Source organism: Helobdella robusta, assembly GCF_000326865.2.
Source record: "Helobdella robusta unplaced genomic scaffold HELROscaffold_1, whole genome shotgun sequence".
NCBI classification, from domain to species: domain Eukaryota; kingdom Metazoa; phylum Annelida; class Clitellata; order Rhynchobdellida; family Glossiphoniidae; genus Helobdella; species Helobdella robusta.
Genome location: NW_008703570.1, coordinates 3,311,811 through 3,339,389, shown reverse-complemented (window position 1 = coordinate 3,339,389; position 27,579 = coordinate 3,311,811). Strand labels below are relative to the sequence as shown.

The window sequence follows — 27,579 nt, the reverse complement described above, 5'->3', positions numbered from 1 at the left end:
TGGCATCAAAAACGAATGGAGATTATATTTTAAGAGCCTATTGAATGAGACAAATTCAATCAGTGTGGTTTTTAATGCTGATGCAGTTGAGGGCCCCATCCTGGATGTCTCTGCAGCTGAACTATTTTTTGCTTTAAAAGCTATGAAAAATGGAAAGACTGCGGACCCAACGGGTCTATCAGTTGGTATCATGAAAGCATGTGGCAATTACGGTTTTAAGAAGCTATTACAGCTCTGTCGCGAGTTCTGGAGTTGTGGGAAAATGCCAAATGAATGGAGCTTAAGCACAACACTGCCCTTATATAAAGGCTAAGGCGATCCATTAAACTGTTCATCCTATCAAGGAATCCGATTACTGAGACAATGTCTGAAGATTGTTGAGATCATCGAAAAGACTTGAAAACTGCTGGACTGGACGAAGCAGATGCTTTGAATAGTTGAATAGAACAAGCTGGCGACAGAGGCTACGTGTCCACTTCCGCATGGGGACAATGGACGTTTAAACAATTGATTGATATTCGCAAAAACACTATTTGTCATTTCATCACTAATTTCTTGATTGAACAACTTGAAATTTTTTTCAAAATTATTCTTATTTTATAGGTCCACAAATAAATTTGTAAAAACTTGTTGTAACAATCAGAAGACAGTGCAAAGTTAAAGACTCTCATACGCGTCGTCTGCATGACGAGGTGCTCGCCAATGAGCTACGGAGTTGGTGATAATAATTGGTGATTGATGATAATGATTGTTGTTGTTTCAGACAAAAATTGACCTGAAAAAATTGCCCTATCGTCTACTCTCCGATATAAATTTTTATTAGGAGCCAGAGGGTCATTAAACTGGAGGCCACATAATCATTATAATTTACAGAGAATGAAGAGGCAGATGAACATTGATTGTTGTATCACGTAACGATGCCATTGTTTCTAGATCAACGTTTAGTTCAAGGAGCAAAAACCGACGTACCATGTGCGTGTACCAGCTTGTACGTTTAATGAGCATGTCCAAGCATGTGTGAACGGCATGACAGCCAAATTCCTTTTAAACAGAAGTGAAATGAACGTGAACATGAACTGACCCAAAAGTTACATTCATCTATCATCTTACATACATTTGAATTCATTTATAAAGATCGAGAATCTCTATATAAAATGTAAATTCAAGGTATATATATATTAACTAAAAACAAATATGTAAATATATATATATATATATATATATACATACATATATATATATACCATAATTTTTACAATATTGTATAAATTCAAACGAATGTACAAACATATTAACGCCAAACATTCGGTAAAATTTATAGTATATAAATATATAAATATATATATATATATATATATATATATATATATATATATATTCAATAAAAACTACAAAATTTAAAATTGAAAGTTTTTTATTAATAGTAATAATTCAATTTTTGCCATTTTCGAGCAAAATAGAGAAAAATTTTAAAAATAATTGCGCTTAATAGAAACTGTATGAAAATAAGAACGAATGCCTGATTGTCTTATTGCAATAAACCAGATGTTGGGCCAACGACTTTTATGAGGTTTTGAATTTCTTTAAACTTTGGGTGATTTTTTGAACCAATCAATTGAAACAGAACGCCCTCACTTGTGGTGACAAATGCTCCAATTTGTTGAAATCTCTAAAAAAACATAAATATATTGTTCACAAAACTTGATTATGATAAATGCTCAGCAGATGAACCTGCAAAGCAAATTTTCGATCCATCTGGTTTCTGGATGAGGATGCATCTGCAACAATATGAACGTCATAACCAATTTCCAATAAATCAATCACTGTTTGCTGTATGCAAACATGAGTCTATATGAAAAACATCAACAAGTTAAATTAGAAACAATTTTTAAATAGGATATTTCATTTAAAATCATATCTTTGTTCACCTCAACTCCAAAAAGAACAATATGTCTGTATTGGTCATGACTTCTTAAAAATTCTAAAACCTCAGGTACAAGCATAGTAAAATCTTCCTTTTCAACTCTCAATGTGGCATGATCAACATTCAATTCTTCAACCGTTTTACCTAATCCTTTTGGATACTGGAGTTAGATTTCAAAAACACAAACGTTTGCAAAAAACAGATAGAAAAAACAGCATTATAATAATTTATCAGAAACCAACAAAACATTTAAAATCTACCAGCAATTTTGTAAATAAACTTAAAAATTAAATTATTATATATATATATACGACGGATTTGTGCATATACATATACATATATATATATATATATATATATATATATATATATATATATATATATATATATATATATATACACGACGGATTTGTGCAAAAGAAAATATTAAAAAAAGTCTTCCAAGTCTTCTTTCATAATTTTTCTCAAAAACCCCATCTCAGCAGCGCTAATCTTTTTCTCATTTCATTAGAAATTGTCCAGGACTCAGAGCCGCAAGTTAATACAGTTTTAATTTTGTTGATATTCTGATTTAAGTGTTGGTGAGGATGTTTTTCATTTTAGAATATGCATCTTTCGCCATAGCTATCCTTCTTTTGATATCCAAATCACATTTACAACCAGAGGTAATCAGACTTCCGAGATAATTGAAGCTGTTGACTTGTTTCACTTGTTTACCATTAATGATTATGGAGCAGATCGGGGCGGTTTGTTTTTTACTGATAACCATGCACTCTGTTTTGTTGATGTTAATTTGCAAGCCTTTCCTTTCACTTTCAAAAACCAGTTTGGAAACAATTGTTTGCAGTTTTTCCATCCAATCTGCTATCAGAACTGTATCATCAGCATATCTTACATTGTTTATATTCACACCTTCGATAGATATTCCAGGTAGATCACAAAACCACATTGAACATTTGAAATTTCAGATCTGATTTTGCTTTGTGCTCTCATTATCAAAATTATCATGAGAAGTTTTGTTGGATGACTCATCCACTGATTGTTCGATGTAGTTCACATTCCGTTGCATTAATTTTTTTAGGCAATGCAGTAGACTTGGATAGATCATCAAGAATTTCGCCGCTGTTATAAATCGGAACTTGGTGCTTTATTTGATTTCAATTAGGAAAGAGCGGCACCAACTTCAGATTTAATTATCTTTGGTCCTTCTACGTCTTTTTTAATAAGAGGCTTTTCACTACAGATATCATCAAAAAGATCGTTAATGTATTCAATCCATCTTTCAAATACTTTTTCTTTCTCTAAGTTTACTTCACCGGATTTAGCTATTATGCATCCAGAAACGGTACAAGACCTTTTTCCAGTGATTTCTTTGATATTTTTTTACATTGCATTTGTATTACTGTTTTTGATCTTTTCAATAATTTTGCAATTGTCGTTTAATTGTTTAAATTTTTGGGATGTCATATGACATGTTGGAAAGGTTGAAATGAAGATTTTCTAAAGTAGACCAAAATGTAAATGTTGTGAAGTATGGTTGAAAAAGGGTTGAGAAGGGGTTTGTAGAGGATGGTTTGAGTTTAAATTAAGGGTGAGTTAGTCATGTAAATACAATAGGAAAAAGAGTAATGGTTAACAAAATGTAAAGATAAAGTAAAAACAAGAACCTAAAACAAACACCTTTATAGCTTGGTTGAAAGAGATGGAAAATACCAGAATGTTAAATTTACAGGTTAATAGAAAGTTTTATTTGAAAAGACAAGTTTTATTATATACATCCCTTGAAATATGTGATGTGATTTGTTAAAAAAATAATTGAGTGAAAATATTCTGACATAAATTAGAATTCTTTAAAAATTGATGGTCTGCAATTTCAAACCAAATAAAAAAGTACGAGAAATAAATTGAAAAAAAAAACCTGTTCTGTAACTATCAGTGGAATGTTCAAACAACTTGACGCTTCTACCTTTAATTGTGTTGTAAAATTAAAATAAAAAAATTTAACAATGTGTATTGATTCGTGTTTATAGAAAATATTAACCAAGAAATTAAAAAGAAATTGAGAGATAGTTTGATAGGAAAAAAGACAATTAAATTAGTTTAGTTGGTTTGAAGATAACTTTATAATTCAATCAATTCAATTCAATCTTTCCTTTCCTGTTAGCCCAATAGCTTTCATTGCTATTTTACTTTAAGCAATTTTAATTGCCATTAGTAAATAAGTTTTAAATTAAAACTTTTAATTGATTCAAAATTAATTTCATTTTATTAAGACTGTTTAGTAGTGTCTAATGTAATATAACACATTATGTTTACAGGTGCTGAAGCCGTGCAGAAGCCTGTTTATATTCCACTAAACAAATATATAACCCAGCTAACTTTACATTTACTACTAGTTTTATTCATTCAATAGAGAATAGATTAATTAAAATTAACTAAAAATAAAATGATTGGAAAAAAACACACTATTTTTAAAATTTAAATCATATTTACTTTACATAGGAGATTCTAAAAACCTATAAATTTAACATTCTGGTATTTTCCATCCCTTCCAACCAAGCTATAAAGGTGTTTGTTTTAGGTTCTTGTTTTTACTTTATCTTTACATTTTTTAACCATTCCTTTTTTTCCTTTTGTATTTACATGACTAAATCACCCTTAATTTACACTTAAACCATCCTCTACAAACCCCTTCTCAATCCTTTTTCAGAAGTTCAAATGCTAAGTTCCCACAATATTTTTCATTATACTTCATAGCATTTGGATTTTGGTCTTTACATTTTGTTAACCATTTCTCTTTTTCTATTTTTATATACATAACTAAATCACTCTTAATTTACTTACAATCAAAGACCCCTAAGGCTTTCCTCAATGGCTCAATCCTTTTTCAATAGTTCTGTTGCTAAGTACCACCTTACTTTCCACCATACTTCCCAGCATTTGCATTTTGGTCAACTTTAGACATTAGAGGGCAACTGCATTTACATCCTTTCCTACCTGTTTAAATTAAATGTTTACTTTGTTAAAACCATGTTTATTTTATGTAAAATTTACATACATCATACTTAAATACTGTACTGTACACACTCCTCACTATTAGGCGTTATGATAAAAAAAATTAAATACAGCTGTAAATGATTAATTAATTTTAAAATAAATCAGCTGCTTAAGAAAAACGCAACAATAACATACCAATCGCTTTGCCACAAGTAAAATTTCATTATAAAAAGAAATGACTGGACGAAACTTTTCCTGCATATCGCATAGAAAAAATAAAGTACTACTTTCTTTCATTTTTCCCAAATTAAATTTCGCAGACATTACTGATCGGGATTAACAAGTTTTGTACCGAGCAGCAACAGAAGGCTTGTTTACATTTTGCGAAACGTGAGGTGAGCCTGAGCACGCAATTCCGGACTGGGAATAACCACTCCATTATTTTGCTGGCGTTTGCGTTGCAGCGATAAACAACTGTTCGCGCGATAACTGGTTGAGCGATAAAACTGGTTCCAAAATTAACATTGTCGTTAACAATAGCGTAAACTCGTCTGTATTTCCCACACGCACGCATACAAGGGGCTCTTCTTCTTGCTCTTGACTTTTCCTCTGCTTTTGATACTATTGATGATCATACTCTTGAGGCTGCTAGATCATTCTTTTAATATTACTGATTTTTGTCTATCTTGGTTTTCTTATCTCTGTAATCGTTTTTCTTCTGTTGTTCTTAATAATTCTACTTTTAACTCCTCTACTCTTACTTTTGGGGTACCTCAGGGGTTCTATCCTTGGCAACATTTTCTTTTTATGCTCTATGCTTCAGAACTACCTCGTTTTATTAATAATTTTTCTTTCACTAGTCAATTATATGCTGATGATTCTTTAATGTATACTTTTTTTTCTTCATCTAATCTCAATAGTGTTTTTAACGGAATTATATAATCTATCTCTATGTCTCTCTTCTAAATTTAATTAATTTGTTTTAATAAATCTAAACACTCTACGTCTTTCTTCAATTATCGCTTGGTCTGACTCTATGTGTCTTAAATTTAATCCTTCTAAATTTAATTAATTGGTTTTAATAAATTTAAACACTCTATTACTATTCCTTCTATTATTTTACCTAATTGTAAGACTTTTGGTGTTTCTCAAGTTTTGTAGTCTAGCATGTTCCTTTCTTCTCAGATTAATAGTGTTGCTAGTAGTTCTTACTTTCATCTACGTAGAATAAAAAAACTTTTGCCTTTTCTTTACGATCCTACCCTTCTCCTTGTTACTTCGTTAGTCTTCTTATCTAGGATTATTGTAACTGGCTATACTATGGTCTCCCGAATTCTACACTTTATCCTATAAGTAAAGCTTTTAACTCTGCTGCTCGTCTAGTTGCTCGTGCCACTTTCTTTTCTCATATATCTCCATATCTTGTTTTCTTGCACTGGCAACCTATAAAATATAGAATAATTTTAAAAATTTGCACGTTTATGTATAAGTCTCAATCCAAATTATTTTCTAAGTACTTATCAGATACATTAATTGAAACTAAACGCACCGGTTTTTGATCGTATTCAGGTTCTCACTTCTTAACTCGTGTTAAACACTCTTTTGCCAAATTTGCATTTGCTCCAACTCACTACCTCCTCCTCTGATTACTTCTCCATCACTTAGAAAGTTCAGACCGGATCTCAAGAACCATCTGTTTGCAAATTTATTGAGGAGTGCTGTTGAACATCGCGGAAATAGCGCTTTAAAAACTAATTGGTTGATTTATTGATTGGCGGTTTATCAAAGATGGATTTCAATGAACGTGAAATGCTAATGACCCATTAACAGCACATATGCTAATTAATCATAACAGAAAATATGTTAGCTGCACACATGCTAATGAACTTTTAGTGCAATATGCTAATTGTCATACAATTTGCCTTTTTTGACAGAGCTTGATTTTTTCAAGAATAAAAAAGTACTATAGTTGAATTTTTTCTTAATCTTAGAATATGCTTAGAAAAATAAATTTTCTGTAATAAAATACGTTATCAATGGTAAAGTTTACTTTTAAATTCTAAACAGGTAAATGCAGCATGTACACTACACAGGTGTGCGAATTTAACAACAGAAGAATGATTGCGGCGTTATTGTCACTGATTTTATTCGTCACTTCGGCAGGTAGGTTACTTTTTAACAAAATTGATGACAATACAAAACATGAAGTAAGGCTTCACATTCTTGACCGTTTTTTTGTTTATGGAACAAATGACAATTGAATAGTAGCACAAAGTAGGTCTGAGTGGGTCGGTCTGTTGTCTCTTCTGTTAGGTCCTGGTATCAGGTACTATTATATATTATTATTATTAACGTATGGTACGTTCGTATGTGTGGGTAAACGCTTGTAAAATATTTATCTTCCTATGATCGATTAAATTAAAATTAACATAGAGAAGCTAGCTATATAGATAGATAATTTGGATTGGGATAGAAAAAAGCTTACTTGGTACAAATGGAAGCATAAACACCTCTAATATAAGATGCGAAGAAGTCCACTCATAAACACTAAACAGACACTTATCATTAGCCCTATCATAAGTATTCACCAATTTTAGTCCAGTCATTATCAGTAGAAAGTAGTCAAGTCATATTACTTTATAAAATGCCATGGCAAAAGACCCGAGGTGAATTATTATTCCTTAGCCATCCAGAAAGTAGTTAAGGATGTAAACTTTGTCCATGGCTCCAGTTTTACAGATTTTTTTATATTTAAGTTGCACATCCTTGTCTTTGTAATCTCTATTTTGATGGAGCCATCAAAATGTACCCATCCCATTTTTCAGCCTTTTATGTTATGTTTTAGCTTGCACTTTCTCAAATCTGAAAGCATAGTATAAATTCAACATTTTCCATTTTAAAATGTCAATTAATCATTTTTATTTTAAAATAAAAATACAGATGCCCTGCAGTGTTATAACTGTCGAGGAATAACAAATTATGATGTAAATTCTTGTTTCAACCCAACGCCACAATCAACATACATTCAGGAATGTGCCAAGAATGAAGTTTGTGAAGTAAGTTGAGTTCTGTCTCAATTCATGTAAGATAGCCAATTTAAAAATTGAAGACTTTAATGTCAGTTGCAAATAAACTGTGACATTTGAAACTGCAGTCTCTTGCAGGAATGAATATTTCTGTAACGAATATAATTGTCAGATTGAATACACTTGAATGATGCAGACCTTGAAATTTATTCCTTTTCACAACTATGTATGAGCTGAACATGTTATGCAAACTCAACTGACCAACTAAAAAATGTATTGAACAACTGTTGTAAAACATTAGCACATAATTTGTTTTCAAACTTTATTCTCTGATTAAATAAAAATCAAGCAGAAATGATTAAAAATTAAGTTATCTATAAAAGAATGTGCTGACTATCTTCCAATAATTTTAGCACAAAAGTTTCAAACTGAAAAATTTACTTATATACACAAAAATTTACATGAAAAAGCTCCAAGACATAAAAACATTTGAGTTTTATTGAAAACTATTATAACTTTCAAGTGAACGAGATTATGCATTGTGACATTATAGCAGCCAAGTTAATCAAACACACTACTGCACCCTTTATTTTAATGACTTGAACTGTGACAAAGTTTTAAATGAAAAAAATTTTTTTTCAACATTTTGCTCTTTTATTCAGTGAGGTGACAATTGAAAATTCCCATCAACACTTATTGCATTAAGCGTTGACAGAAAAAATAGTGAAAAATGACTTTATTTACAAAATTGATAAACAAGTTAAACTATATGAAAACATTCTTCCTTCTTTTCTTCTTCGCAGAAAAGGGTGACCCAGGTGGACCGGTTGCAAGATGTCATCGATCGAGGATGCTCCCCGAATTGCAAGGCAGCTCAGTTCGTGTGGACAGACGAATTTCAAGTTTATTGTTGCAACGACAAGTCAATGTGCAATGGCGCGTCAACAAATTATTATTACAGCACTAACAAACTCGCATCATTAATTGTCGTGTCTCTATTATGCTCTTTCGTACACCGTTTGTATGGCAGGATTATATGAGGAGCGCCAGCCAGCTAGCTCACTCACACATACATATATTTATTCTGTTGAATTCGGTCGAAGTTATCAGATTGTGTCGTTTAAAAATGAAATGAACAACCTTATAACTTCCATCGAATTCAACAAAATATGTATAAGGGCAAATATTCTGACCAAATTTACTGATATTTATATTTATGTATATATATTTTTACTGTTTCTACACACACACGCACACACACACACACACACACACACACACACATATATATATATATATATATTCCTCCAACTAAGTGTGCATATACCTATATATGAATTCATACGCATTCACACATATTTTCATTACACGTATAATACAGAACAATTTCAAATTATTTCAAATTAATGACTTTTACCATATGAAAATGAATCAAACTGTTCTTATTCACACGTGATTCAAATAGCATAAACAACATTAAAAATCATCGACTACCGTGCTTCAATAAATCCAATTTTCGTATGAAGTAATCTACATTAGAGATGCCAGGATTCTGTTGTAACAATAAATCAATTTCTCTTCCCATACCTACACGACAACTTAGTATCTTTTTTTTCAAAATTTCTGTCACCGGGTCTGGCCTTTTAATGAATGGTATCTTGATGTTAGGAATTGTTTGACCGCGATGTTCACCGGCGTTGCAAGGATATCTGGAATAAAATTGTTGCGTTTGCGATGGAGGGGGCCTGCCTAGAAAACATCCACCTTGTTGACGCTGATGTTGATGGCTGCTAGGCGGATATCGCCATGTCAAGTTGTGATTGTTGCTATTTACAAATCCCGAAGCTGAGTTTGAGCGGTGTGGATGATGTGTGGAATTTACCGAACCATTTCTGAATTGTTAATAACAATAAAAACATACACATCTGAATTTTTAATAGCATTAAAAACGTACATTTGACTAAATTTTTTTTCATTACATCGGTGGCAATTCTTTCAACACAAACTTTAATAACACATATTATAAGATTAAACTTAGTACAAAAACGTCAGCAAGAGCAGACACTCACGAAAATGTTAAGAAGTCGTCGAGCGTGGGACCAGAGCGGCCCAGGGGATCATCTGGAAACATCACCTTATCTCCAACGAATGTGAAGGGTAGAATTCTGGCAATGAAATTGTTTTTCAACATTAACAAGGACATCAAAGTAGGTCAGCAACTGTCCAACTCCTTTATTGTTAGCAACTTTAGCATCACATTCAAAAAGATACTTGTTAATAATAAAGTAAAAGCTATTTCAAAAAATCAATTATGACCGTCGGTGATTTGATGTCATACGACAAAATGTCGCAAAACGTACGTACCAAAAATTATTGATGAATTTAGGTGAGACACAAAATATGTGGCGCCGCAAAGGATACAGCACACAAAATGAATTTTAGTTACAGAAACGTTTGAAAAAATTAGGATAAAATTTATAATTTTTTGCTATAACAATTTATTATCATGAAAAATAAATTAATTTCCCGGAAAAACTAATTCATTTTAAAAATAGATACAAGTTTAACTAAATCTATTATCCACTTAATTTTATTAGAAAAAAATATTTAGTGTTCATTTTGCAGACAGTATTAAAGCCCCCTGAAACCAACCTTACAGCCCAATTTTGAACCGACTGCATTCTAGACATATTTATACCAGACTGGCCTTAATATAGACTATTGCAATACTCTATTTTTGAGTGGATAAAGGAATGAAAAAAACATTGAAGGGTATGCTTGTTTAAAGATCGTTTGATGTGCCTAAGCAATTGTCCAGAGCATTCTTTCCAAACTGCCCTAGTATGAACGTTAAAAGACATGGTATTATCAAAATCAAATCTCAGATTGCGTGCAGATGTATAAAATTCTATGTCAGAATCACCAAGTTTGATAGACTAAATGTTCATTTTTTGCTATTGCTTCCTAGTGCCAACCGGTAAAAACTGAGTTTTTGATGGATTCAATTTAAGCCTATTTGCTATCATCCACTCATCAATTTCCGAGAGGCATGATCTGAGTCTACAGACCAGATCATCAAAACGACAAAAGGAGGCACTAGCAATGACCTGAATATCATCAGCAAAACCGTGATGTTTGAACTTATATCTGTCAATGATTTTAAAAACATCTGCAGTGTACAACACAAACAGGAGGGGGCCGAGAACCGACCCCTGTTGAACACCGTATGACACAGTTTCAACGTGTGTCAAGTTAAATCTGAACAGAATCTGTTGTGTACGACCAGAAAGATATGGCTCAATCCATTAAAGAACAACACACGATACTCCAAATGAATATTGGAGCTTGCGTAAAAGTAATGAGTGATCGACACAATCAAGGCAGAGCTCATACCTAAAAGACACATTCTAAGCATCTGTAGAGGATTACCAATCAGAAGAAACATACAATAAAGTCGTCTCAGTCGAATGGGATTATTGGCGTTTAAGAAAGTGACAAGTTGCTGAAAGACTATGCGTTTAACAACTTTAGACAAAAACACAAGGTTCGATACAGGCCGATGACTTGGAAGTTCATTTTTGTTGAATGTACCTTTTTCAGAATAGGGCATTTTTTGAAACATCTGTTCTGTTGCCTGCATCAGAGATGTTTTCAAGTACTTATACTCAGGTCTCAAGTACAAGCACTGAAAATTAAAATTTAGTGCAAATACTATAGTTCAAGATAAAGTTAAAGTACTTTTGTCTCAAATGCGATAGAACAAAAAACTACCAAGCGAACAAAAAACATTCAATCGGACATAATGTTGCTAGGTCTGTACAGAAGTTGCACTTTTTCAAAACCAGTCGGATTACCCGGATTACACAGACACATCCGGCCGGAACCATAGTTAAAGCTGGATATGTGCATGCACATGAGTCGCACTTAATGCTATAACTTGTGACTATGGCTTCATTATCTTGCCTGCTCCTGTTTAAAACCTAGCATGAAACCTTTCGAACGCTCCAACAGTTCCTACCCCTGCAAAAAGCATGAACCTTCAATCCCAACCAACTATGACTTCAATAGTCATTAAAAAGTTTGCTTTCATTGCATTATTTGACGAACGGCCATCTCAATCCTTACTTTGTGTGTTTGTTTATTGTCATCTCATGTTGGATATCACAAAACAATTCTAACTTATCTTTAGAATTATGTTAATTTATTGCTTTGTAAGAACTATATTAGTATATTAAACAAAAAAAAACCAAACCTTTTTTCGATAGTCTCTTTGAAGACTGGCTCACAATATAAATCTTTGAAATGATCGTTGGACACGACGACCGCCCCTTCCTCTGATGCGTACTTCAGTATGAACCTGTCAGCAAACATCGATGGTTGGTACATATTAGTGACAGACAGAAAATGAGCTATCAATATTTCCTTGCACATCACACAAACGACTAACGACAAATTATTTTATTTCAAGACAACGTCATCATCACATTAAGACTGACTACCGAATTTCCATCACCCAATTCACGTGGGGAGCATTAAAAAATTTGAAAAACGCAAGAACGTAGGACATGCAATCAGAACACAAAACCACGCATAGTGATAGACAGTTAATGAAAAGGAGGAACCTGTCGTCGTAACTGCTGATGTAAACTTTGTCCACTCGTCTCGATGGCGTGAATACAAGCAGTGCCTCTTTGTAGAGTTGTTCGAGGATGGCTATATCTCGTATGGTGTTGCCGCTGGCTGACGAGGCCCGTCTCCACTGAGGAACAAATGTCACAATCTTCATGTGACCTCGGCCACGGAAATAATCAATCACCAGTTGAATACCTTTGCAAGAGAACACCTTGCTGAGACCGTGACTTGACGGACAATAAAAATATATTTCGTTAACAAAGTTAGCAAATAATTTGTAATGATAAATTTCTTGTATTATTTAATAAAATTACTTTTTAAATGTTTGTATCTATCTTGTTATTAATTTCATAATAATATCACAGACATCTTTCTTATTACGTTAAATTTTGAAATATATCTTCGTAAGTAACTTTGCAAATTAATTTACAAAAGAGACGTGCAGGCACTCATAACGTTATTCGTTCACCTAACTTTAACAATCAAAACTTTTGAAATGTAATCCGAAAATTAAATTTTTTGGGGCAGACAATTTAAAAATAGCTGAAAAAAATAATCTGTACGAAATTCTTTGCTGCCAGCTATCGTGTCTATGCAGACGTCGTGATCTCCCAAATTGAGATTAGGCTAATGGTTAAAAACAATAACAACAACAATAATAAAAATTGTTAATAACAACCAAAAATCTGCCTTACAAACTATAACCAGCTGCCTCCTCATGACACCCATAGAACACATACACCAAGAAATTAACATCTTACCTGTCCTTCAACAGTCCACCCCACTAACAAACCAATGCCTCAATAACAGTCATCCATGCCCTTGTCTAATCAGCACTGCACCATCAATCAAACACTCAACACCTTCACCTTCAGCTCAACCTGACTCAACACCTCGTCACAATCACACGAACAAAATTTTACTCTGTCATATCCACATTACCACAATCCTCAAAACCATCAACTCTTTAGAATCAAACCCAATATTCAATAGCCACCAACCTCCTTCCTATCAATTAAATTGAAGCATCGCCACCCCAGAAAACAAGAACCACTCTTGTAGCGACTCTAACCACCTCTATAGTTACCTTAGTCGCATAAATAATACCATTCTCAACCCATGCAACCTTTGTCACTCACCCCACCACACTGTTCAACACCTTTTCAACTGCACTATAAATCCAACCTCCTTCACTACCGCCAGTTTTTGGGCGGACTAAGTAGCTGTGGTTCAATTTCTGAACATCCAAAATATACTTAGGCACCCCTAGAGGCAAGCTTTAACAACAATGTTGAAGTTGAAGGTGCTTTAAAAAATTGTAAATGCTTTTGAAAGAATAAATTTTTGAGGATGGTTCCTAAAAATCAAAAGTTGAAAATGTAATAGAAGAAAATTGAAGCCAAATTAATAACTTACTGCATGGCTACATTGCTTCCATCAATGACAATAGGTCTAAGTCCTGCAGATGTTAAATTATTTTTAATACTGGCGGCACTGCTGCAGTTGCGAATCTGGTAGTTGGTTGTTGCATCAATGAAACAATCCATGTCACTACCGGCACTAGCAGTTGATTCGGAAGAAGTAGGTAATCGATTAGAAGCATCCACAGCAATTTTAACAGGGCAGTTTGATAATAATTGGTTAGAAGCGTTCACATTAGTTTCAGAAGCACAATTTATTTGTTGGTTGCAAGTTGCGGCTGCTTCAGTGCAAAGATTTAGTGCAGTATTTTCAATTAAAACTGGTCTTTTTAACTCATTTCTAACGTTATTTGGCGTCTGCTGTTGAGAGACAGAGTAAAAGTGATTGACAGTAGTATTGGCAGACACTGAAGCAGCTGAGCACTGTTTGTTATTGATCTTGTCATTGTTTGTATCATTATGTACAAGCTTTTGAGATTTTTTTTTCTTTTTTTTCTTTATTTTTAAGACATCTAACTGTAAATTTTCTTCTTTGACTTTGTTTATTTTGAGACAGCTGTCCTCTATTAAGATGCATTCCTGAGAGTCAGTCTGATTGTCATCAATATCCATTATTTCAACAGATTGTTCAATAACAGTAATTTCTTCATTATCTGAAGAAACATCCATCATGACATCTGAATTATTAAAAAAACTTAATAGGTAACATTCCATAATTAATAAATTATTTGTAAACTGAAAATGTATGCAACCTTGATTGGAGAAATCATGCAAGAAAATGACTGAATCATCAGAATGTGCAACACTTTGGTCCAAATTATTCTCATCAGCTTCATCTAGTACAATGGTGTTATCACTATCAATTAAATTCACAATATTTGAAGTTCCATTTAGACCATTCCTTATTAAGTCTTCGGTTATTTTGGTGAATAAAGAAATTGCACGAATGATAATATTTTCATTGGCACCAATCACTATAAAGCAACCATCACTTTTGATCAGATGAGCAGTTGATATCTTTTCAATGATGTCGAGACTCCTCACAAACACATCTTCATGATTAACATCATATTCGAAAATTTCGCAAGGACTAGACATATCAAAGATGGCCGTTAGATAGTTCTTAAAATGAAAAGTTAAATATAATTAATTAATTAATCAAGTAAAGGTAACATTTATGCAACAGCTAGAGGGGGTTGGAAAAACTTTTTATAGTGAGCACATTTCTTTTAAGTTTTTTAGTTGAAGAAATCATAGATTTTTGACAAATAGCGCTGGATTTTTAAAAACATAGTCGTAGTTTTGTTTTTTGTTTAATTTAAAAATTAAAATGTCTAAATCTACTAAAGAAAAAATATATTTGTTCATTCAATGATGAGTGGTTGAAAGAGGTGGATTCAACGCCATAAAATTCAACGGTAAATCCCATCTCTAACAGTTTTGCCGCCCGCATACCTCCAATAAACTAGACAGACCCATATCGCTAAACACCAAAGCCTTACATTTTCTGTGGATCAAGTATTCTCCGCCAGAAAACACGCAAAAGCTGTAGGCTTAGACAGTTTTACCATGCTACACATAAAACACCTCGGCCCGTATAATTTGGCATTCTTCACTAGGATCTTCAACTTGTCCTTCCGGTTATGTAGAATATCAGACATCTATAAGGCTAGGATTATTCCATTTTTCAAACCTGGCAAGCCGAATGACGACGACAACCCTTAGAGGCTCATCTCACTTCTCTGTCCTGTTGTGAAAATTCTTGAAAGATGTCTCCTTAATATCTCTGAACTTTTGATCCCGTCAAGTCACCAACACGGCTTCCGTCCTGAATAACTCAACAACTACTGCACTTACTCTCATCTCAATGGATGCTGCCAACAGCTCTAACCAAAAAAGGCTGGCACACCGCACTATACTGGCAGCAATCGATCTGTCCAAGGCTTTTGACATGGTAAACCACAGAATCCTCATATCTGACCCGCTAAAATCCTCGCTGCCAGGCTTCAACTCAAGCTGGCTGTCAAACTTTCTACAAGGTCGGTCGGTCATAACGGAATTTCGGAATCAATCTTCCAAGCAAAGAAACATCCATACTGGCGTCCCTCAAGACTCAGTGCTGTCACCTGCGCTCTTTAACTTCTATATCTCTCTATATCTCGCGCATCCCTAAACCTCCGCCTGATGTCTTATGCTGATGATTTTCCGTCTACACGACCGGCCCAGATGTGGATATTTTGACCCAACGTCTCAACATCTACCTCCCTAATCTTATTAGCCCAGTATCACTTCCACCCCCAGGTCAAGATCAATGGGCAGCTCATGCCGCTTGAGCAAACCCCGAAAGTACTAGGCCTAACCTTCGACACGATGCTAACATTTAACACAACAGATTGTCAGCATCCAAGGCTGTAAAAAGGAACAACATACTAAAAGCTATCAGCGGTACCTCCTATGGCCAAGACAAGAAGACGCTCATGCAATTCTACAGATCCATAGGTAGGTCAATAAAGAAATATGCGTGCCTCGTCTGGGTATCACTTACATCGGACTCCAGCCTCGACCGTTTACAACGCGCTCAGAATGTTTCCATAAAGCCACTTCAGAAAAGCATCTGCATTCCGATTGCCGAATGCACTCGATAAGACAACATACAGGGTCTACTCTCCTCACAATTCCTCGCACAATGCTACGACCCTCAACGTCCATGCCATGCTTTCGTGACTCAAGAACAACATCCACCTCTGAAAATTAAAACCACGCAGACGTCAAAATGGACCTCAACAGTACAATCCATCATGCCGATGTTCGAAATCAATGCTACACTAAAAGCAGCTTTAAGTTCACTAAATGGCATGGCTGCTAAGTCCGCCACCGAGTTTCACCATGCCCCGGTACTACTCACTGGAAACAAGAAACAATTCGATAATGACAGGTTTTTACGAAAATTAAATACAAGAAAAGATGATCGCGTTACTGCTGCTAAAACAGCAATAACATACCATGGTTATGCTAGTCAAGATTGCAGAAACAAGAAGCTTGCAACTATTTTTCCAGAATGAAGTATTGCAAAAAAGATTGCTTGTAGAAAAACAAAAGCGGCATGTTTAATTAAAAATGTCATCGCTCCTTTCGCGCAAGAAAAACTGTTATCTGAACTCCACGAATCGTTATGCTTCTCTTTAGTGACTGATTCGTCTAACAAAGAAAATATTAATCTGTATCTAGTAAAAGTTCAATATTTTTTAATAGTTGAAAGCAATAAGCATGGTTTGTTAGATTTTCATGAAAATCCAAATAAAAGCAGTAAAACGATAATGAGTAATTTGGTACAAGTATTGAAAAAAATGGACTAGACATAAGTCAAGTGGTGTATTCTGGCGATTATGCAGCAATAAAGTTTGGTAAAAGAGTCTATCAGAGATTAGGAGGAAAAAATGCAGAACTTATTGCAGCAAATTGCAAATGCCACATTCTTCACAGCGGTGTGAAACACTCATGCAAGGCTCTGTCGAAAGATGTCGATATTCTTATTCTAAGAATTTATGCAGAATTTTCAGGATATGCATAACGTGCAACTCAGCTTCATACATTTGTGGATTATGTTAATATTCAACATTTACAGACATGTACCAACCGGATGGCGGCTATCTTTGCTTCCAGCAGTTGAAGAATTCTTAGTTTGGCCAGCGTTGAGGTCTTATTTTATTTCCCGAAAAGAAGATTGTTCCAAAATAATTTGGGATGCATTCAAAAATGAAAAAAAGCGATTTTTTTTCCAAAAATTTATCGTTATTTCATACAAAATGTGATGCAACTGTTTCAAACTAAAGTGTTAAAGCTAGAGTCCGACCAAACTACAAGTTCTGAATTACATGACATTAAGGTTGATCGAAATCTTCGTACAAATCGCCGTCACTCCTTAAAGGATAAGTCGTAAGTTGTAATAAGAGCTAACATTGGTGTGAATATTAGTCTAGTCATAACTGTAATAAAAACGTACTTATCTATAGTTAAAAAGTATATTATATCTTTTTTTGTTATCAGGATGTTAATACTAAGGGTTAACTGGAATAGGAGGGATAGACATGATCAAATAACAATAAGAATTGCTACTTTATGTAAAGCTGATCCAACTATATAGCCCAATGTTGTTCCGACAAGGTTTTTTTTTGATAATTTATTAGGGGTTATACATGGCGATTTTTGGTGACAATAGGTGTCTTCTGCTGAATATCAAAGTTTGCAAACGTGACAATTTTTTCAAAAACGATGTTGACCAATTTTACAGCAAATGTTTAAATTATCTCGACAAATGTTATGATTATAAGTATTCTATATTTAAATCAATGAGTATTTTAACGTTGAAAGATGCTCTAGAGTGGCCTTCTTTCCAGAAACTGGTGAAAAATTTGAAAATAAACATTGACATTGACAAACTTTACAATGATTTTTGTGAGATGTGTAGTATTCAAAAACTATTAGTCCAGAAACAAGAAAACGTGGTTAACAGATGAAAGAATTATTTTATCAAACTTAAGGACAAAAACAGTGAAAATGAAATATTTAAAACAGTTTCTTTTGTAGTTTCTATACTCGTTTCTAATGCTTCATGTGAGCGAACATTTAGCATTATGATTTCTGTGTGGACAAAAGAACGAAATTGTCTTGGACCAGGTGTATTGAGAGCTGAGCTGCAGGTTTGTGAAAATTTAAAATACAGTTGTTCTCAATTTCATGACCTCCTGTTGAAAACTCCAAGTTAATTGACAGCTGCAACATTAAATCAAAAATATACGTTTGAGCAAAAATGATTTATTAATCTTTTACAAATTAATACAAAGCTTTGGAATGATGTTTTTGTTGAAAAAATTATATAATCTCACTCAACTTTTGTGGCCTATTTTATTTGACCAAACGTTTTAAAAATAAAAATTAAATTTATGTACGTAATGCAAATTTTGTCCACACGCAACATTTCATTTCAAATTTTATACTGTGCCATTTCCGTAACGTTCAACGGCGCTATCCAAACGATGTGGACAAGTGCACTTGCACCATCACCACATATGATAAACCTTAGACATATGGCATAGCCTGGTTTCAAACCCATTGACGCAAAATCATTTACCAACCCTCTATCCACTACACCACAGCCGCAGTCACACACCTCTATAGTGCTATATAAAACACATATATGTAAATTATTTTGTAATTTCTAAAAAAATTCTGTTATCGAGAGGTGTTAACTCTACACTCTATGTATGCGTAGTACAAAATTGAAATAGATTGGCTGTGATTGAAGTACAGCACATGGTGAGAATAACAAAGAACTAACATTGAGGGAGCACAAAATGTAGCAATTTTCAGATATTTTGGCTCTGTGTAACAGTGATTTATTTGCAAAATTTCAGTGCTAGCATGAAACATCTTTAACAGTTAAAAAGTTGGTATAACCTTACCACTCTACGGGTAAGTTGTTTACATAGAATAATATTGAGGACCATTCCAGGAGATTCCGCCTCTAATTAATATTCATGACCAACGAAAGAGCTTCATTTTTTTAAATAAATTATTTGATGTTGAAAATAAAATAAAATGAAATAATTATTATCAAAAACATTGTTTAAAAATTTATTATATTAAATAGTATTTTAAAACTAATGGAATTATCTTTAAAAAATGTTAATTAACAAGTATGATGCCAAATATAATTATAATTTTTAAATAAATTATTTGAAAAATTTAAAATATTAAATAGCATTTCAAAACTCATGAAATTATATTTGAAAAATGTTAATTAATAAGTATGAAGCCAAATATAATTAAGCTCATAAATTAAAATACTTGACTGGTTCAATTTAGATCGAGATTTATGTGTGGACTGGGCTCATGAATAGGTGGCCCAGGACAGATTGTTCAGATGGATGAGAATCGTATCTCTGTATGCAGACAAAAGTGAAAGATGAGATGCAGCCACTTGTTGCCGTTGATACAGCGACATGTTGACAGTTGGTTTCATACAGTTTAAATGTTTTAGAATTCATTTTGGTTGGCTATGAAATATAGTTCTATTTTAATAATTTTAGGTATAACAATTTGGTCGGATCAATGGGCTGCTTATAACAGCATCACACCCGTAACTGGCTTAACCCATCAAACCATGAACCACTCCATTACATTTCAGGCAATAAACGGAGTGCACACAAATGGAGTGGAAAATTTGTGGAGATGCGGAAACAAAAACTTAAAAGAACGAATGGCACCTGTGATGCTCACTTATAATCATACCCTGATGAATGTGACTGTGTACCATTGCAGATCATAAAGAACAGCTCTAGAGAGCTCTGAAACTTATTCGATATTATTACCTAGTTTTAAATTATGACACATATTTTTCTATTTTGTTCCAAAATTAACTACTTTCATTATTCGATATTACTTCTGTTTTCTTTTTTTTATGTAAATATAATGTGCAAATACAATTATAAATCGTTTTCATGTTTATAAGGTTTTTAAATAATAAAAAATGATATTTATTAAAATATTATTTTTACGTAAAATGAAATTTATAAATTACAAATTATAACAGAAGTGATTTTGCTTGTCACAAATATAAATTAAAGTAAAGGCAGAGTCAAATTTAAAGGTAATTAATATTATTCTATGTAATTTGTAATGTAAACAACTTATAAAAGTGGAATGCTAAGGTTTTACCTAAAAAGTTTAACTAAACTTTAAATATGAAACATATACAATATAAAAACACAAGCAAGACAAATATACAATAAAAATTAGGTCAACTTTTCAAGTTAGTTTTGCCTGTAGTAAGGCAAACTGGGCATAAGTTTACATTCCAAACTACAATGTTAAAATTTGTTTACATTTATGATTGTTTACATCACTATCTCTAATAGAGAGTTACAAAAGCGCCTCCCACTAATATGCAGAAAGTTGATTAAGATAAAAATAAAAGAATTTTAAAAACGTTTATATCGTATTTAAATATGTTAACATAGTAATATATTGATTAAAATAACAATATATATATATTAAAATTTATTAAAATCAATTTATTGAAATAGTTCTTGTAGTTGTTCTTATGGTTGTTTTAATAAGGTTACATTGAAAGGTATGTTGACATCGTTGAGTAATATCATCTGCCTCCGACGCGACATCTCCATCATCGTAACAACACGAAACATATAGAACGAACAATTTTATTATACTTCATTTTATCATTTCTTCTATTTTCAATTAATTTTCAATATTATTTTTTCACGACAACCTAACTTAACCCTGCCCCTAACCCTGACACATATACACACATCAACTTTACACACATATACATTATACACATTATTTTACTAAATTATATGTGCAAATTATAATATACGTACAGATAACGTGTAACATACGTACAAATTATAATAAAATAAAACATATAATAATAATATTATAATAAAAACATATAAAAGACAAAAGCGCATGCATCTATTTTAATCTCATTGTACTTTTCGAATTTCAGTAGGAGGAGCTTATTTTACTCTCTATTAGAGATAGTGAATGTAAACAGATGTTGTAGTTTGGAATGATACTGGAGTAGGTGAGTTGAAAGTTGAATTGAAGTTTAAAACTTTACTAAAAGTAGAATTTTTATTAAAAAATTTCTTACCTTAGTTTTTCGTACATTGATTTCAGTTTTGCCTACAATCTTAATCGATTTGAAAGGATGTTCATCAGAGGCCACATGTCCACGAGGGACATTTAAAGCAATACTGACATCAAACAACTGCTTCATTTTCATCTCCAAATTAAAATCAAATTTAGGAAAATTGTCAAAGATTGTCAACGTTTCTTCCACATCATTGTTATCCATAATTTAAATTATAAATTTTTAAGAAACAAAGTCAGGTAGCATTAAGTTAATGAATTGCATTTAGCATGACTGTTGAAAAGTGGGGGAAAGAATAAACAAAACAAAAGTTTCTGTGACTTCCAGCAAACTTTCTAAGGTGAGCAGGAAGTTATCAACCGTTTTATAGAAATTCGTTAAATCATTTACATGCACAAAGTAAACACGGACTCAAATTCTATAGAAAGTCAATGAAATTTTGTACACCATAATGCAATTTTACTAAAAAGATTTAATTTAATGCAGGTCGGGAAACATCTGATTTAACGTAAAATTACCATTTCAATCATACTAACTATTGACTATTAAAAAATTTTCTCTCAGACAAGAGGTGGACATCCAAAAATGGATGCCAAAATGTCAAAAGTACCAATTTTACTAATGTGAATGATTGAAAATGTTTTTGTTTCTGCAATGTTTTTGTACTGTTTAAGGAAAGATACCAAAAAGATTATTTTGGAGTCACAGACAAAATCATATTTTCTTGATTGCCTACCGACCGCGACAGTCGAAAAATATTAAAACTTGTTTCTGTCGTTATTCACTTTTGTCGTTGAATAACGTGTTTTTTTAAGAATGTTTAAGTCCTGGTGAACTTTCCTTGGTATGAAAACATGCATTAGTCACATTTGTTCAAACTACTTGCTGAAAATACAATCTCTCGGCAAAAACGACATGAACCGTTATCGACCGGTATAGAATCTGATGTTCATTGAAAAAACAATCGAATGTGTAGTTATTATTATTATTATTGGCGTGCCACAAAACTGGACGTTGCCGTGTTGACAAGGTGCTTCCATTTCAAACAATCATGAACAAGTCTCAAAGCCGAGTAAGGACCGTAGTTTATGAGGAACAGGTCCTTCTCCATTGAGCGGATCCATGACGGTCTTGGATGGCCGTGCTGTCAAGTCCAGTCCGTTGGCGGTCGGTCTATGACAGCTTTTAAAGCCCGGTAATGATTCTCCATAGGACTGGCAAAAAAGTTTAGACGACACCTGAACAGTAGTGAAAAAACGGAGGGCTGCTGCTTTGTTCTTCTCCTCACCTCAACGTTAGTGATGCGATCGCGGTAGGTCAGACGAAGGATCTTGCAAAACCATCATTGATCTGTAGCGTCTAACCTCTTCAAATGGGTGCCAGTAGTAGACCACGCCTTGCATCCATAGAACAGCACAGGTATGATGTATCCGTTGTACAATCAAACTTTGGTCGTCACCGAAATGCCAGAGTGCCATAAACCACAATCCAGTGACCTCATACACGCGCGGACAATGATGATTAAACGCAAAATTTTAGTGTCACTACTGCCCAACGAGTGTATTTGGGAGCCGAGATATGGAAACGAATCCATAATCTGTACGTCATTATCCAGCACAGAGACAGACGCGGGTAGCGGATCACTTAGAGAGATTGCCTGAATTTTGTTTTTATCGGTTGATTTCTAAGCCAAAAAGGCTTTGCCTCTTCGGACATAGTATCCAATGACAGTATGAGAACATCTCGCATCTCAGACAGCAGAGCGACATCATTTGCACAGTCCAGGTCCGTGAACACCTCATTGCCGATTGTGGCGCCGAGCATACCTTAGTGTACGGAACGCTCCTTGATCCAATCTATTTGGGCCAAGAACTTATCCGGCGCAAGTATACACTCTTGTTTGACGCCGCTATCAATCTCGAACCACCGAGAGCATCGCTCCTCCAATCTAACACAGCTCAAGGTGTGGGTGTATAAAGCCTTAAGCAGTTTTATCAGATGATCAGGTATGTCCAGACCACGGAACAACAGCCACATAGCATCCCTTTGAATGAATCAAAAATGGTCAACCTCTTTAGCCGTAACACCGTCAATTGAGTGCTACGTCAGTCTATGGATATCTTTACGGCGGAACCAGGATTCGCAGACCCTAAGTCTCGCGAAAGCACATAATTCCAGAGAACGATCAGAGTTGTCGTTTGGTGACCCGCTACCAAAGGGGCCAACTACCACAAGCATACAGCGGTCAACACCCGTTACCGCGTTAAAATCGCCCAGGCAAATAATGAAGTCGGCGGGCCTGATGAAGCAAAACGAGTCCTCCAGTGCGCTGTAAAAAAAATTTTTGGTCTCATCTGTCGCTTCATTAGTTGGCGCGTAGCAGACAATCACTGGCATAGCACCATATCAATGTCTGAAACGAGCAACCATCAGCCTTTCACTGTTCAGGTGCCATTCAATCTGCGATTAGTCTGATTGCTCAGGGCCAAGGCAATACCAGCAAGCCTGGTATGACCATCAGCTGAGCCCGACTACAGTATATTGAAATCAGCAACACGCAGTTCACCAGCGCCATGCCATCGAACTTCCTGCAGGCCTATAATACATATACCTTAATACCGTATCTCGACAATTCGTCCACGTAGATCCTTGCGCCACCCGTTGCGCCAAGTGAGCGAATGCTCCAAGAGCTCATCCTGTTGGTGTCTTGCAAATCAAGCGGGTTGGCTCCGGCACCGGACCATGAAGAGGGGTTATAAATAGGGTTGTTCGCCGTAGTCCGCTTATCACAGCCGGATGACGATAACCGAGACAGTGCGCTCCTTGTTAACCCGCGCGATGAGCGATGCGATATAATATTTTATTGAAACGACTCCATGTGAAAAATACTTTGGCTGTAGTTGTTTCCAGTTGTTCGTCAGACAAACGTGGGTAGGTGGAAAGCCGTTTAGAAGTTGAAGCAACCATATCGTCTTAAAAACGCACTACCACGACTAATTTATGCTAGGGTTTACTCCCTCAGCCTTTCCCAAAAAAGGGTATAACCACAAGGCAGTGGAGGTTTGAAATCAGAGTTTACCTTCTCCTAAATGGGTTGGTAACGAGCCTCATCAAACCGAAGCGACTAGTTTTGAGGCGCTTGTTACCCGCTTTCACCCCTTCTCCTGCTAGTTTAAAAAGTTTCGCCACGAGAAGGCCAGGAGTTGGACTCTGACTGTCAGAGGGGCACACAATGGGGGTTGTTTAGTTGTGATGAGAACTTGACCTTATCATCATCTTCGGTTATGACAGTCTTTGAACGTGTAGTCGCCAAACAAATAGTCATTATTTAGATAATGAAAATTTGTAACTTGCTTTTCAATCGAGTTAATGTAAAAAGAGAAACACAAAAACAGCTGTGAAATGTATCCTATTTGCTCTGCTCAATATGAGCGCAGCCAGTGGCGGATCTACCACAATTTGACAGGAGATAAGCAAAAAAATTAAACATTTTAAAACTTTTGGCTAGATCCGCCACTGATCAGATTCAATAATCTTCGAAAGATAAGTATGTGCGTGGGCGTGGTCTGCTTCTTAAAAGCAACTGATTATTACAATATCAACTAAATAATTATCATATGTAAGGTAGACATTGAAATGAGCGCACAAACGCCGATTTACCACAAATTAATTACTTCTGTTGAGGTGATCGTAATCAGCTGGTTAAAATGAAAGTATAAAATTGCGATAATTTTTGGTTTGTTTTAGATTTGAAATAAACAAATTATCTCGAAATTAATAAAAATAGATTGAAATTAATATAAAATGATTAATTAAAATATATTGAAATTAATATAAAATGATTATGATCAAATTTGATTTATTTGCCAAAAAATGAAAGTACACTTTCATCCAGCTGAAATGGAGTTTTGTTGAAATTAAGGTTAGTTTGACCATTAGATTTGAAAATAATCTATTGTAGCTTGCCGCAATCGCCTCAGGTCAATTTTTCACGCTCGTTGATTTTGCTATTTGTTCGTACATCTATTCTAACATTCTTATATACGTATCTATGTGTCTTGGAAACAATGTTTCAATTTTAATAAGCTCAATGCAGATATTTATTTATTTATTATAATGTATTAAATTCTTTTTTTACATACATTCTAATAAATGTTAAAAGAATTTCAGAATTTAAGTTTTATAAATAGGCTATATTAATTAGTCGTAAAAAATACTAGTCTATCATTTTGTACAAATTATATATTGTTAAAATATAAACGCTTGTTAATCTGTGCAGTTCACAATTATAGTCCTGAATTATTATCGGCTGCTAAATGTAATAAATGGGCGATTTCTTATATATTGTTATAACCGTGCTACCGAACGCACTAGATTCTAGCGTATTCTAGAATGTTCTAGTGACTGGAACGTTCTAGAGTATGCTGGAATCGGACCATCGGGAAGAATCTAGAAACGACGCTTGCGAAGAGTATATAAGCGCACGTCGCAAGATATTTGTGATTGGTGATATTCGTGATTGGTGATATTCGTGATTGGTGATATTCGTGATTGGGATATTCGTGATTAGTGATATTCGTGATTAGTGATATTCGTGATTAGTGAAATTCGTGATTTTGTGAATAGCGATTCGGTGAATTATTTAAAGCGATATTTGAATTGTTTGTTGACGTTGTCATAGCGATAGATTTTGAAAGATTTAAAAGTTAATTGTTGCGTTAGTGCGAATTTACTGGAAATAAACGATTAGTTGATTTCTTCTGTAAATAAAGTTTAATAACTAATAATAGTTGATTTCTTCTGTAAATAAAGTTTAATAACTGTTTGGAGTATTTTATTCAATCGAAGATTTGAACCCGTCGCATCGTAAACCGGTTACGACAGCGAGTATTATAACATTGGTGTCAGAAGTGGGATCTTCGACCAGCGAATTACTACTCGTAGAAAAAGAACACGATGTCAAAACTGTGTGGGTTGAACGTAGTTCAACTACGAGAAGAACTACAGAAACGAAGCCTTGTCACAAGTGGCAACAAAGAAGTACTAGTTGCACGTCTGAGAGAAGCTCTCATTGACGAAGGTATGAACCCAGACGAATTCAAGTTTGATGGTGCTGACGAAGACAATGAAATTAGCACAGGCACGTTTACAACCGCCAAAATGATGGAACTTCTGCTTAGTATGTCAACTGAAATAAAACAGATCAAAGAACAGTCTGAACGACAGTCCGAACGACAGACAGAGGAGTTAAAACAGATCAAAGAACAGTCCGAACGACAGTCCGAACGACAGACAGAAGAGTTAAAACAACAGATCAAGGCACAGTCCGAACGACAGACAGAGGAGTTAAAACAGATCAAGGACCAGCTAAAACACGTAAAATTGGAAGTGGCAGAACAGATTGAAGAACAGTCAACAAGAATAGAAATGATCGAACAGAAACTTGATCGTCAGACCGTTGAGGTAGATCACAAGATAGACAAATTGAAGCGAGAATTGGAGCAATCCAAAAAAATGGCCATGCCGTTAGATCACGCATCTGGAAGAACTTTGAAGGTACCAGCATTTGACGGAGAGATGTCCTGGAACGTTTATAAAACCCAGTTCGAAGCAGCGGCAACTAGTAACTGTTGGAACGGAAAAGAACGAGCAACAGCACTGATACTGGCCCTGCGAGGTTCAGCAGCAGAGGTTCTTCAGACGATTCCGGCGGAGAACCACTTCAACTATGAAGTTCTGGTTAGCGCGTTGGATTTACGTTATGGTGAAGAACACATGAAGCAGATTTATCGGTCTCAACTTAGAAACAGAACGCAACGATCTGGTGAATCCATTCAGCAGCTGGCACAAGATATCGAACGGTTGACATTGCTGTCGTATCCAACATCAGACCCCGAGAACAGA

The 27,579-nt window shown here is 34.4% G+C and overlaps 5 protein-coding genes across 5 annotated transcripts; 2 read left to right on the top strand and 3 right to left on the bottom strand.

Annotated features, from left to right (window-relative positions):
• Positions 1–1,483: 1,483 nt before the first annotated feature.
• On the bottom strand, positions 1,484–5,404 carry HELRODRAFT_105234 (hypothetical protein). Its single transcript, XM_009010695.1, has 5 exons — positions 5,117–5,404; positions 3,843–3,890; positions 1,929–2,084; positions 1,732–1,848; positions 1,484–1,669 (listed from the first exon to the last, which is right to left on the bottom strand). Exons 1-5 carry the CDS (start codon positions 5,243–5,245, stop codon positions 1,529–1,531), a joined length of 591 nt encoding a protein of 196 aa, XP_009008943.1. The 5' UTR covers positions 5,246–5,404; the 3' UTR covers positions 1,484–1,528.
• Positions 5,405–6,999: 1,595 nt separating this feature from the next.
• Positions 7,000–9,924, top strand: HELRODRAFT_187796 (hypothetical protein; the record flags this gene model as incomplete). Its single annotated transcript, XM_009010694.1, has 3 exons — positions 7,000–7,084; positions 7,862–7,977; positions 8,751–9,924. The coding sequence occupies 3 exons, from the start codon at positions 7,000–7,002 to the stop codon at positions 8,985–8,987; spliced, it is 438 nt and encodes a 145-aa protein (XP_009008942.1). The 3' UTR covers positions 8,988–9,924.
• Positions 9,925–10,012: 88 nt separating this feature from the next.
• Positions 10,013–14,126, bottom strand: HELRODRAFT_63824 (hypothetical protein; the record flags this gene model as incomplete). Its single annotated transcript, XM_009010693.1, has 4 exons — positions 10,013–10,112; positions 12,200–12,304; positions 12,570–12,806; positions 13,996–14,126. 4 exons carry the CDS (start codon positions 14,124–14,126, stop codon positions 10,013–10,015), a joined length of 573 nt encoding a protein of 190 aa, XP_009008941.1.
• A 9,649-nt stretch (positions 14,127–23,775) lies between these two features.
• Positions 23,776–24,072, bottom strand: HELRODRAFT_62108 (hypothetical protein; the record flags this gene model as incomplete). Its single annotated transcript, XM_009010692.1, has 1 exon — positions 23,776–24,072. The coding sequence occupies one exon, from the start codon at positions 24,070–24,072 to the stop codon at positions 23,776–23,778; it is 297 nt and encodes a 98-aa protein (XP_009008940.1).
• A 2,559-nt stretch (positions 24,073–26,631) lies between these two features.
• Positions 26,632–26,781, top strand: HELRODRAFT_62294 (hypothetical protein; the record flags this gene model as incomplete). Its single annotated transcript, XM_009010691.1, has 1 exon — positions 26,632–26,781. A coding segment is annotated over one exon (150 nt), but the record flags the coding sequence as incomplete, so codon positions are not given.
• Positions 26,782–27,579: the final 798 nt, after the last annotated feature.

What these genes read in the sequence shown, in the direction of transcription:
- HELRODRAFT_105234 (XM_009010695.1), bottom strand. Translation starts at nt 5,245, where the DNA reads ATGTCTGCGAAATTTAATTTGGGAAAAATGAAAGAAAGTAGTACTTTA. An exon ending in TACTTGTGGCAAAGCGATTG is followed by an intron (nt 3,891 to 5,116) that starts GTATGTTATTGT and finishes ACACAATTAAAG; the next exon opens with GTAGAAGCGTCAAGTTGTTT. An exon ending in TTGTTCTTTTTGGAGTTGAG is followed by an intron (nt 1,849 to 1,928) that starts GTGAACAAAGAT and finishes TTTTTCATATAG; the next exon opens with ACTCATGTTTGCATACAGCA.